The sequence below is a fragment of the Nuphar pumila genome, chromosome 16 (assembly GCF_984573655.1).
Source record: "Nuphar pumila chromosome 16, dmNupPumi1.hap1.1, whole genome shotgun sequence".
Taxonomy (NCBI): Eukaryota; Viridiplantae; Streptophyta; class Magnoliopsida; order Nymphaeales; family Nymphaeaceae; genus Nuphar; species Nuphar pumila.
In genome coordinates, this window is record NC_143264.1 from 72,580,127 (window position 1) to 72,593,795 (window position 13,669).

At 37.5% G+C, this 13,669-nt stretch overlaps 1 protein-coding gene across 1 annotated transcript; it reads right to left on the reverse strand.

The window, feature by feature from the left end:
* Positions 1-3,686: 3,686 nt before the first annotated feature.
* On the reverse strand, positions 3,687-9,935 carry LOC149813545 (NEDD8-conjugating enzyme Ubc12-like). The gene is made up of 6 exons (XM_089992101.1): positions 9,860-9,935; positions 8,163-8,273; positions 6,514-6,622; positions 6,035-6,113; positions 5,802-5,918; positions 3,687-4,084 (listed from the first exon to the last, which is right to left on the reverse strand). Exons 2-6 carry the CDS (start codon positions 8,266-8,268, stop codon positions 3,947-3,949), a joined length of 549 nt encoding a protein of 182 aa, XP_089848227.1. The 5' UTR covers positions 8,269-8,273; positions 9,860-9,935; the 3' UTR covers positions 3,687-3,946.
* Between the last annotated feature and the right edge of the window lie 3,734 nt (positions 9,936-13,669).

A 13,669-nucleotide genomic window follows, 5' to 3' on the forward strand; every position in this document is an offset into this window, starting at 1 on the left:
CCAGGTGGCCGTTCTTCATGGGTGGAGACTGGAGGGTTGTATCTCTCCTTTTGATAAAGGTGATGGTGACCAACATATGACATCAAGATCAAGCCACCGAAGACACACCTCTTTCAGTTTATTCTCCAAATAGCAATTCTTTTGTCAATCCCCAAGAAAATGTAGGCTTTCCAAAAGTTATCGCCTATGTCACAAACCGATATTTTGAAAATATCTTAACCATATGGCGATATTTTCAAAATATAATAGAGTGCTGAAATGCAAACATCACCTGTTTTGAAAATGTTGTGTTATTTGGTGTTATTAATGCAATAAGAAACAATTTTCTAACATTTTTATATTACTTGTATTTTTCCATATAATTATTTTATAGCTTTATGTTTTATATATGTTGATACTTCTGTTGGACTTTCCAAAATATTTTACGATTTTCCTTGATGTGATTCTCCTAAGAATAAGATTTGTTATCCCTCAGGCGCGTTTGGTTTTTTAAATTCAAAAGATGGTTAAGGGTACCTTTGGTTGTGTTTTTTAGAAGTGAAAATACTGTTCAAAAGATATTCACTTCTAAAACCTCACCAAATTTTCACCTTTCTAAATCTCACTTTTGAGTTATGTGCCAACTCAGTATTTTATGCCTTTTTTTTATATTTTGTTGTTTTTTGGGGGGTATTGCTCAAATAAGATTCACTTTCTAAAATGTATCATATAGTGAATCTCATGTGATCTAACCATACATATCTTAAATGTGACAAATTTCAGATATGGTAACAGTATCAACTAGTGAGCTTCCAAATTCTATACAGGTAGCAAAAATGTCTGCACCACCATCACCGTCCATCTCAAAATGGATGCTCATCAGAAGCTCTGCCAAAATGGATGTCCATTTAAAACGGAGTGTAAATATTTGTAAATAAACGACATTTAATATTTGCATGAAGCACCATTATATGCGGCTTGCATGCAGCACCATTATAAGCTGCATGGAGAGCAAGCACAACTTAGGCTGAGCCTTGAATATGAGGCATGTCGTGGTTTCCGCCAATGGGTGGCATTGCCAAAAAAAAAAACTAGAGTATGTAGTTGGTGACCTCAACACCACATTTCAAACACTATTCACAAAAGGATGTTTTTGGCAACTTCATCCTCAACAGACACATATAAATGGTGTTATCGTCTCAATGTAAGGCTTTCAAAAAGAGTCTGAACGTACCACCAAGGTGGTATCCCATATGGTAAGCAGGGTTCTGTGCGAAACTGAAGGCCCAGGTTCGAATTCCTCTGCCACATGGAGCTTAATTGCTCAAAATAATTTTCTACAACATTTAAAAACGAAAAAAACATCTTAATCTGTTTTTTTATTTTTTTATTTTTGAAGTATTATGGCCTAAAAGTGCCACATCTACGCCTTAACTGTTACTAAAGTAATATACTTTTTCACATTTCACAAAAATCCTTGGCATGTGCAGAAACCTGACGCACTCCCATACCACGAGAATTGGTAGTGTTGTTCACCTTTCACTCCACGCTACCATGGTATCACCTTATATATGGTTGTTTAAAGGTTTTGTCATGTGCAGGTTCAAGGATAACTTTCTTTTATTTAGCACAGAGAAACCAATGCTATAATTTGAACCTTCCATTAGGGGCTGAAAAGTGTTACATTGCTACAATGAGGAAACTCGCTTAGAAAACTAGAAGCTCTTGGCTTCTTTGAAAGGAGGTGAAGCTTTGGGGAAACCTACTTCTAAAATATAGGAAAACTTGATTCTTTTAGTGGGAAGCTTGTTTTCTCTTTGTTTCCAGAATCGATTCATTTTCAATTTCTTAACATTTCTTTCTTACTTCTTGTCACTTCTCATTCACTTCTCCATATAACTTTTCAAGTTTTTTATATTAAAAAATAAATAATTTTTTATAACAAACTTATGTATTGGTTGACACCTGCTTCCCAGCTTCTGCTTCATGCATTGCAGTTTCCTGGTAATTATGGTATAAAACTTGGTGAGTACTCTTCTTCTACCCGCTAAACATAGTTTCTCGTTTAGCTTAGGCCTTGCAGCAAAGGACACACACCTCTCGATTATTGAACTAGTGACTTCTTTCAACTTGAAAGTCTTAAGCGGATGTACCTAGCCAAGTGTGTGGAGCCCTTGTAGGCAGGCTCAATGATAACATGTTAAAACTTGAAATGATCACTCCTACTGCTTAAGTTGAATAAACTTCAATCAACTCTCTCTCTCTCTCTCTCTCTCGTTTGGCCTTTCTAAAATTTTAGATAGTTTTTTCTTTTACCAAACGATATAATTAACTAATTGCTTCAGCTGGTTCTTGCCTGAGTGCAGATTGCAAGCCCACGAGGCTTTGCTCATCTAACCTGTGAATGTCACAAAGTTTACCGGACGTCATGAGTTAGACCAAACCCACAGGAGTCTCTTTACTACACTATCAAAGTGGGGTGTACTGTATGTGGGCAGAAAGACCATGGTGTTTTTTACTAACTGGAGGCCTACCGCTGTACAGTCATTGATGGGTGGGTGATTTCCTTTTGGACTGGCCAAAAAACAAAAACAAACAAAAGAAATGTGACCTGAGGCTGGCGCAGCTTGCAACAATACGAGCAACTGCATCATATTATGGCTTGACTTTCAAGTTATAGACCAATGTCGTCAGTAACCGAATCGGACCTGCATCGTTTGCCCGGTGATTCAGGTGAATCGGTCCCGATACTGATTTTAAAGTGAATAGTTTTGAATCGGACAAAAAACAATTAAAAATATTATTTGTCAATCAGAGCGTGACACATTTTAAAAGTCATTAAAATAATATTAAAAAATTAATTTTAATCTATTTTTGGGCTAGAGCAAGAAAATACACCCTCATTACCGACTACACATTGACAGGTCTCTAGTTGGTAAAACCCTTGAGAGGGTCTCCTCTACCCATTAAAAACTGCACCCAGCTTCAACCTTGCAACAAGGTACAACCTCAACGAGGTGACAAACCACAAAAGCCACTTTTATTTTGGGATGATTGTGTGAGAAAGTTGCTCCCAATGTTGGTATCATCAAGCGGTACCCCATGGAAACAGAGATCCTTTCCATGTAAGAGGATCCAGTTTCTGCACAATGCAAACACACCATTTAATGCTTTCATGGCATGGAACACAGCCAGTTCCACGATATTTTAAAACTATCATTATATTCTTTGGCATTATATCAGCATTGGACATCATCGCTTTAAATCACGCTTATATCAGCATTTGACACCACCTTAAAATCAGGATATTTTCAAAGTATCGCCGATGTTTTGTTGTATAGTTGCAAAGTATCGCTGATCAGCTATAGCTAAGAAGACACATGCATTGTCACGGGGACTGACTGTATCTTACATGCAGGCTGTTCCAATGACACTCAGATCTACATCCCTTGCAGACAGACACCAACAATATACCTGCAAAGAACATGACCGATCTGCATGCAGTTTCAAAGCGAGTTCAGACCGAACCAGTCCAATCTAAATGAGTCTACTTCCTGGCCCACTACTAGCCCTTGTCTAAATTTTGAATCTCTTCGTGGATGGAACTGTTCCCATTCTAATATATTCTGTGGAACAGCCATTGCTGCTCGGCTTGCAAGTATTTCAGAAGGGTGATAACACAGCAAAAACAGATAATATGGAACACATTAGAAGCTGAATCGATGAACCATAAACATCATCAGTTTTACATCAAGCAAGAGATAAACAAGCGTTGTATAATATGTCACAGATCAGTTCAAAATGCACAATTGACCAACAAGCACAGCATGAGCTTCTTATGCATCATCGAGGAACTCAAGCTCGAGATTCAGTGGCTGTTGTACTAGAAGCACAAGCAGCTAAAAGCCCCACAAGCTGGAAGCAAAGAGCAGTAATTACAGGGAAAAAGCACCAACAAGCAATCACACTATATGCACCTTGGGAAGAAGGTCTGGCTGACATAACCTCCACCCATCGCCCTCCTTACATTTGCTTCAAACAACTTAGGATTGTCTCTAAGAACAACAGCGGCATCATGGTTGAGGGGATCTTCATGGTTGGGTTGCTGCATTCACACAACATAAGCTAGAATATTTCAGATCATCACGACTCAATTTTAAGAATATGAAAAGTAACAAGGTAACAGAACGTTGTTCAGATGAGGACTTCCAAATGCAAACCCCTCCCCAAAAAAAAAGTAGAAGCAAGAAGAGCATTGGTTGCTTTAGAAAATGAAAAGCAATTATCAAATGGATCTCCAAAAAACAGGATCATCTAATATACCTTTATTCTTAATTTGTGAAACCAGAAATGAAATGTTGAACTTCTGGTGCAACGGAAGTCCTTCCAAAAACTCAATGCACAGAAGTGATAAAGGTAAATATGGATCTATCAGATGCCAACCCCATGTGGATGGGCAAGGCTTTGATGGTGGTGGTGTTGATTATGATGATGATATGGATCAGTAGTATGACAAAGAGAATAGGAAAGAACTAGTTTGATTGACACCAGGTACAGGTTTTGCATATAACAGTCACTCAAGTTTCCTGCACCACAAACTCTACTACAGAAATAGGATTGCATTTTGTGACAAGGAGACCAGTGTTTTACAACTGCAATTAACAAAATATTGCAAGTTATCAACAAAGGTTCAAATCAGAACCAAAGGCCGATCATGGTTATCACATAAATGTAACAAGTTGAATGATCTAATTCTCACCATAATTGGTATGAAGTGGAATGATATGACAATCATGTAGACGCATAAATTTAGTTACATGATTATGTCACACAGACATACAGAACTTGAACTAAATACAACATATGAATGCAGATCAGGATGTTTGTCTCAGAATCTCTGACCAAGTACTAAATAATTATTTTTACTTCAAATTTCCAGTTCAATGAATAACAATCTCACATCATTACTAAAATTTCTAGAGGCAAGAAGCATAACCTACAACAGCAAACCCCACCCAAAAGCACTTCAAGATTTATGGAGTAAACTATGTACGCCAAAGCACCTGCAGCAGTGAAGGGGATGCTTCAGCATGGTAATGTGAAATAAGAGATGCCAAAAGTTCAGCAGTATGGGCATGCTAGAAGCTTAGTTGTGGCCAGGATATTGGAGTCTTTGGACTCTCAAGAAAGCGAGGTAACAATAATGGTAACTGGAACAACATTGTAATTTCTAATCCTAGTGTAACATCAATGCCTTGTGATAATGCACACGATACAATTAAAGATATGGATGTTAAAGATTTTGAGAGATCCAGAAAACAAACATACAAATGACATGCAGAAGATGGTGGGCTGTCTCTAAACAAAAAAGAGAAGCAGGAAGGTTACAGATCAGGAGATGTTCTCTCTCTCTCTCTCTGTGTGTGTGTGTGTGAAGCAATAAAAAGCTCAAACCCATTTAGGAAACAAAACAAATTGTTTGCTTGAGTTAACACAAATTGTGAACTCACGGCATGATGCAAGACCAGGTTCAGTGAAAGGAAATGCTGTGGGTCTGCAACCTACATAGGGTTTGGTAACTTCATCATTACCAGTGAAAAAGAAACAGGAAAAGATTTGATCATGCAGCCATATACATCTAGTCATTTGATATAGTGCTATACAGAAGACCAAAGAAGGCCTATAAGATGTTCATGAAACCCATCTGCTTAAGTCCTACATATAGGAGTTGTATCAAATTATGCCAACAAGAGGGTAACTATTGGAAGAAAACCAGAATAACTTCTCAAATTATGCCAAATGTTCAATGGGAGCAGAATTACCGTGAAAAGATGATTCAGGCCATAAATTATAGTATTTATATTAAGCACTGGTTTCCAATCTTCACGCAGTATGTTAAGACATACATTTCCCTCGAAGTCAATATTTGGATGGTAAACCTGCAAATGTGTACAGTGGTGATATTAAAAACTAGTAACATACTTGATACAATAAACAGTATGATACAATAAACTACAAAATAGAAGCTTTTTACTCATTAGTACAGGAAACACACCTTAGTTTTGCATTTGACCTTTGGTGCCTCATGTGGATATATAGAAGAAACATGGAAAGTGAACAAAAATACCCCACCTCTGGCACAAAATAAGAACAACATAAATTTATGCCATGAATAGATTAAGGTGATAGAATTGTGACATAAAGATTACCAAGAAATATGTTTCATTAGTAAATTATATGGAAGAGATGGAATACAAAAAAATGTTACAACTGTTCACTATTATTTTATACATAGATAAATAGTGTGTCTTCAATGAAGAGGTCTTGCAGAAAGTTGTAAAGACATTTCAAAGTCATCTATTATACAAGAATGAGGACATGGAGTCCCGCACACAAATGATGGAGAACATAAGATAGAGTATCAGCATCACATTTTTCTAGCAAGAAAAACAGAAAAGAGACACTAAAATCATGCCTATTAGGAAAAGCATTAGCATTAACATAAAAAATGATGCAATCAAGAAGGCATCTTACTGATAATATCCTTCATCAGGCCGAATGCTGATCTCGAAGTTCATTAGGTCATCCTTCCCATTGGGAAATGATATGATGGTGGTTTTGGGCAGGTTGAGCTCACTGATATCTGGAAAATGCATGCTGAAACAATTAGAGATCTTCAAAAGAGAGAATCTCAGATTTAAAAAATCTTTAGTATTTGTAAACATTGAACAGTTCATAAATCAAAATAATTGAAAATTTAGAATGTTCATCTTGATAAAAATGTCAATTTCACAACTCGGACATAGCTGATAGGAAGCCAATGAACATCCTTTAAAAGTTCTTGAAGATGTGACAGTAGTGACAATTTTGAGAATGTTAAAGCCAAATTTCAAATTTAGAGTGCTCATCATGACAAAAATGTCAATTTCATAACTCAGACATAGCCGATAGGAAGCCAATAAACATCCTTTAAAATCTCTTGAAGATACAGTAGTGACAATTTTGATGCTGTTAAAGCCCCCAAACTCACTAACAACATCAAATATCATATTGAGGGAACCCCAAAGAGCCCATTCATCAGCACCAACATCAGGTAATATAACTTTTAGTTTCAATCATATCCAGAAAGGAGCCACTCGCCACTACCAAGGTCCAGGCAATGCAGCCTCTACATTAGAGTTTAAAACATCTCCAGAACCAGCCACCACTTGGCTGTAGCTAGCAATTTAATGGTTGCAGTAACTGAGCTAACACGACACAATAAAAAGTTTCTTATTATGTCTCTAGATTTGTCTCATCTTATTCACTAATCAAATCCTTCTTTTTTAAGCAACTCCATCTTGCCCTTGCAAACCACAGAACAATTCATGGTTTTGAAACTAAATGGGAGCATGCTCTCACAAAGTATAAGCCTACAACAAATGGAAAATCACTCTGTAGTATGTATAGTGCTGGATACATAAGCCTTTAATAACCTCAAAATGCAAGATTGTGCTTGTTTCAAGGTAAGCAGTATACATTAAATTTTATATGAACTTACAAGTGCATCAGCAGATGTCCTATACATGAATGGTTGTCCAAATAGACAAGAAAAAGGAAACTATTACACTAAAAGAGACAAAGAAACGATGTTCAATAATAAAATATTGGAATATAGGAACACTTACCTAATAACTGACAGATATTTTCTTTCAAGTTCAGCACTTTACACACAAACGCGGGCATGAACACACATGCACCCGCAAACACTAACTTTATTCTTTAAAAAGACATTTTAAGATGCAATATTTTCAAAATAAACCATCAATATTAGTGGCCATGTGTGAAATATTGGAATTAAAGGTAAAAACAGAAGTTGTTTGTCTGAAGAGCAATTATCATTAAATCTACTTCCTCCAAGATGACTTATATTTGAGCTCTGAGGCAATTACAGAAAAATATGAACTTAAATAGGGCCGTCACCAGAAAGATTCATTTATAACCTCACACGATGCACACCAGATTTTCTACGACAAAAAAAATAAGAAGAGAACGTGACAACTGTTCTTGAAATTAGATTCCACAAGGTCTGAAACATATCATGCCAATATCCAGCAATGTAACAAAATTATAAGTGCCCAACCAAAACAGCTAGCCAAACCTGGAGTGCATGTACAAGAAGCATAATTCAGATAAACATGAACCTCTATGAAGCCGTAACTCCCCAGCAGTTTGCTTCTTGATCAACCTTCCATTAGCATTCTCAGCAGCTTCTCTCTGCTTCTCCTTTACTTTGAAAAGCTTAATCATCTTACCTACATATTCAGTTACCCACAAAAAGTAAAAGAGTAGAAAGAGTTTAGCAAGCCCATCATGAAGGTGTGCGGGAGGCTAGTATCAGAGGCACATGAACTCATCAACAATAAGGGGAGGCTAAATTGTCATAAGTTTTAAAATACAAAGACCATAGAACAAATGGCCTGTCATACAAATGACCCTGAGAATATTACAAACAACATAGAAAATAAGTAAAATGATGGTTTAATTTGATTGGAAATGCAAAAAATTGGTTAGCTTCTAGAAATATTCATGAAGTGATGGTCAATAAATATGCTGTCATTCTATTTATTACTCACTAGGCAAGATTATGATATCCGACAGCCGGATATGAACCCGAGAACTCTTGACCAAGGTGGTAGCCACTCTACTGGTACATACAAGTCATGAGACACGTAAGGCATTAATTGAATCAAATTTTTGACTAAATGAATCAAGTTGATTAACCAAGTTGATCAAATCCATTAATTGAACGAAACTATATTTTAGTTTTCTGCTCGTGAGAGCTTTCTCTTTTACTATCCAAACATCAGGGACATCTTTATTTTTGTCTGCAACTTCTTGTTTCACTGCTTCCTTACAAAGTAAAATTTCTACTTCTTTTTAATTAGAAAAGGATTTCCCCCAGTCATCCAGGCTGTCCTGCAATGAAGTTCTTAATTCACCAGCCATGATTAAAAGGGATTGCGTGAAGATGTATGAGGTTTAGATGAAAATTATGTTTCAAATGGTGTCAATGGACTCAGAATTAAGAGAGGTATGACCTTAAACTCTGGTACCTTTGTCATATCTGTATATTCTATAAAAAGGATGAAATAATAACATTGAAATTTCTTTGAATGGAATATCACCACAATTAGGGTTGAAAGAAATTAGTGAATCATCTTTAGTAGAAAAATAAAGAAAGCTAAACAAGTAAAATCACTAGACAATCACAAAATTAAAGCACAAAAAATCCATTCTTATTGCCTGCAGAAATCTGAAACTAAAAATCTCCTCGTCCCCAATCAATTCTGAACACAAAATGATCCACCCAACCATCCATGTCAAGATCTTTTAATTCCCAGATATCAAACCGTGGATACGTCACAAAAGAAATCTTCTAACCAAATTAAATCGAGAACAGAGCTTTCCTAGACCCCAACAGGCCCAAAACATCCACATAGTTACATATATCCCACTCTATAAAGCAATAAATAGAAATCAAGGACTCCGAATGTCAACGAATCGCGATGGATTACGTTCCTTAACCACAATCACAGTCACTCTTCTTCTCCTTATTATTCTTCTTGCTCGAGGCAGATATTATTCTCTTTACACAAACAAAAAAAAAGGACCTTTTTTCTCTGTATCGATTACACTGAAAATTCAAAAAAAAAATAAAGAAAAGATAGAATCAAAAGATAACAAAAATGATCAAGGAAAAACGAAAAAGAAAATAAGAAATCAAAGTAGAGAATAAGTAGAAAAAAATCCCTAAATATGTAATAAAAAAGCAAATAAGAAGAAGACGAAGAAAAAGGAAGATCAGAATTAAGAAGATGAAGTAGAAGAAGAAACTTACAGTCGTATTCACGACGACGATCGGCCGGAATTTTTTCCCGGCTGGTTTAGCGTTGAGGCTCTCTCTCAATATCTCTCTCTCTTGTATATATATATATATTCAAGCCGTGCAGACAATGGATTTATTTACCATCTTACCCCTACTGTTGACCACGATGACCAAAATAGATTCACATATGGATCTGAATCCAATTTCAATGGGAAGGGATCCGACAAAGATGGACTCTGGGTTTTCCTAAGGAGATGTTTGCTTGGTATGGAAATGGTTCCCTTTCCGTGGAAAACGAAAACTTTTGCATGTCTGCGACTTATGCGTGGTGTAGCCTGACAAGCTAGGAAACCTTTTCCTTAGGAAAGGGCTCACCTGCCACTTTCCTCGATGCACCTCCATTTATCGTGGAAACAAAGTCTGATCGAGGGTGTCCAAATTTGTTAGTGGCATTCTCCACGCAGCTAGAGACGCAAACGTTTCGGATCGAGAGGGATCCGTCCGATCCAGAACAGCTAAAAATTGTAAAAACCCATCATCAGATTTGTTGTCGGATGTAAAGATGATCATATTCGGAGCCAGATATATGGAGCCTTTATCGAACCTGCAGCTGATTAGAGCGAATACCCTAATGGATCCAACATATACATATAGTCGGGTCGAATCTTGTTGGACTCGTATGCATGTTGGGATTTGGATGTGAGAATGCTACAACAAAATCTAAGTCTGATTAGCATTTGGATCCAGTTAGTTTCTGTGACCAACTAAGTATAAGGGTGTCAACGGTTTGTTTACTCAGACCCGACCTGGACCAAACCCTATAGGGTCCGGGTATGGTGATAAATAAGAAGACCCGATTAAGACATAGGTACAGACCTGAATGTCCAATTAATACATGAATCGGGATATAGTTTCTGAAATTTTATACCAGACTCGGGCCCCACCTCAGTTCCAATTAAGACCCACAAATTTTCAATGTAAAAATGGTAAGATATTATTTTACCAGGTCTGGTTCATGTAGTTATTATCGGGTCTGGATATGATTTCTCTTATAGTGGACCCGATTAAACCCAGGTCTGGACCCAATACTATACCTGAAAAGTGAAAATCAAGTCCAGGACTGGTTTCACCTGGGTCCAAACCAGACCCGACCCGTTGACACGATTTTGACTTTTTCACACACAAAAAAAAGTATACTGGGATTCGATTAGATATTTGATCCCCAACCTGAACCGTTTACATCCCTACTTGCTTTGCAACAAAATAGATGCCAACGCTGTCTACGGCTGGACCCAGCAGTCCAGCCAGGATCCAATCCAAAGGAAAAGCCTTGTTCATTCCAGGTCTGGTTCCGGGTCAAATTTAATTAGTTTAGAACCAAAAGAAGTTATTGTGTGAGATCTCCACCGTGGGTTGGTAATGGGTTGGGTGCAACTGCTTATGAACTTGGTTATATATATGGTGTGAAGGATTTTGCCAAATCCTAACTACAAAGTTCTCATTTGTGTCTTGGATTTGGATATATCCTGGTCTAGATTCTGGCCCAGATATCAGACGGATGATGGCTGGATCAAGCGTAAGGATTCCTAGTGTGGGTCTGTTTTGAATGATACAAACAGGTCGAATATGTGCTGGATTATGAATTTGTGCCTAGGTCCCAACAAGTAACTGTTCTGGTAAAATGGGTCTGGGCCTCACTCAGGTATCACAATGGAGACCAGATTCAGATCTAATCTGGGTCTTCGTGGTACTAGATCTCATTAAATGGGTAATGCCTCGTTGGGTTTTAATGGTAAAAAAGGAAAAGTGCGGACTTGATTCTAACCTATGTCAGAAATTTGGCAAATATTTCTAAATATCACAATTTCATTGTACTCATAGTGACAAACAAACCTTTTTTTCGGCAAAATCTCCTTTGTCAAAAACTCGAGAGAAATTGAAAATGTTTCATAAATCTCGCAATTTTTTGGCAAAATCTCGGCAATAAAAATATATAAAAAATAAATTTTTATAAGAAAATATTAATAAAAATTATTTAAAAATAAAAATATACAGTTTTTCACGATAAATAGCCGTTTAAAACGCAAATATCGCGTTTTTAAATCCCGGTAAATATTGTGATTGTCACGCTCCCACGTCAGACGTAGAGGGTATAGCAGTTATCTACCGGGCTTTTTCGCAGGCGATCCTATTGTCAGAAAGGCTCCCTCCCCAATCAATGAGTGATCCTCTCTCTCTCTCTCTCTCTCTCTCTCTCTCTCTCTCTCTCTCTCTCTGTGGGACTGCCCTAATTTATAGGGTTGTGCCCCAAAACCATGTGCTCACACTTAGGGCATGTGAGGCCTCCAAACTCCTCAGTCCTCAGGGCCATGTGACTGAATCTCAAAAGGATCCAGGCAGCGGGGGAACACACCACAGAAGCCCCTGCGCTCCACCCTTATCTGGCGGGCCCCACGCACCAAATGAGATATCCTGTACTAGCCATATCTACCCTATGGACTAGGGTAGGCCCTACACTCGTTTTTTTTATCCAATGGCTCTGCTTGTACAGTGTACCTTTTACGTTTATTTTGGGCCTTCCATCAGCCTTAGATTCATCAACAGTGGGTAGTCTAGGATTGGCTTTGAAAGGGACAAAGGCTCCCCCCCATTTGCTTTGATTTACTAGAGGGAATCAAAGGGTCCCACCACACGTCACATAGACAGTGACCCCATCAACTTTTTGTCCCATATCTTTTACTCTCTTTTTTCATCTTACAATTGTGACATCTTTAAAAAAAAAAAAAATCTCTTTTTTATCTCCTCTATTTTAACTTCCACAATCGAAAATATCAAAATAACGCTCTCTCACGTTAAAATGTGCTTTCAAAATAAGATAAAAACTAGAAGGCACTCACTAGTTATGGTAATTGCAAAAAGGCACTCAGCTTTCACTTGTAGGGGTGTCAACGGATCGGGTATGATGCAAACCCGACCCATACCGGATCCTATAGGATGAGGGTTTGGTTACAAAAATGACTGTCCCCTTATCTATCCCGGTGGAACCCATGAAGTCCAATTACTAAATAGGTCAGGGATGGTTTACGAAATTTTATACCAAACTCGGGTTAGACTCGGACCCGAGTTTCGGATTATAATCTGCAATTTTTCAATGTAAAAAACTTTAAAAATGTTATTTTATTGTGTATAGTTTATGTAATTCTTATCATATCTGAATATTGTTTTTCTTATAAAAAACTGACCAGACCAGAATCTAGATCTGATACCTGTATCAATTAGTTGTTTTTTTACAGAGAAAGCTGGGGTTAGGCAGACCCATACCAGTTATACAACCATACCATGCGGATGTATCTTTCTTGGAATCCACTCCATATTACTCTAGTACTGGTTCCCCACTGCAGGTTGATCCAACTTAGTCTTTTCCATTACCTATACCTCATTTTCCTTTGGATTCCGTGCCCTCATTACCGAACCAAACTTCATCCTCTTCTAGATTTCATAATCCTCCATTGGTATATGTGCGTAGAGCTCCACCTCCGCAAGTGCCTTCATCTTCTTCGTCCCCTGAGGTAAGTTCTACTAACAATAGTGATCTTCATGATGATGATAACAGGCCTATTGCTCTACGAAAGGGGACACGAGACATGCACTAACTGCTCCTGTTAGCAAGCTAAATATGAATAAACCGGTGTTGGACTTGGCTCGGCTCATATAAGCTGGTGAAGCAGTAATGAATGTAGTTAGATATAATTGTGTCATATAATATAGTGTATAATCAATGGTCGAGGTGTTTGGCTTGCAAGCAATAATAGGCTTAATTAG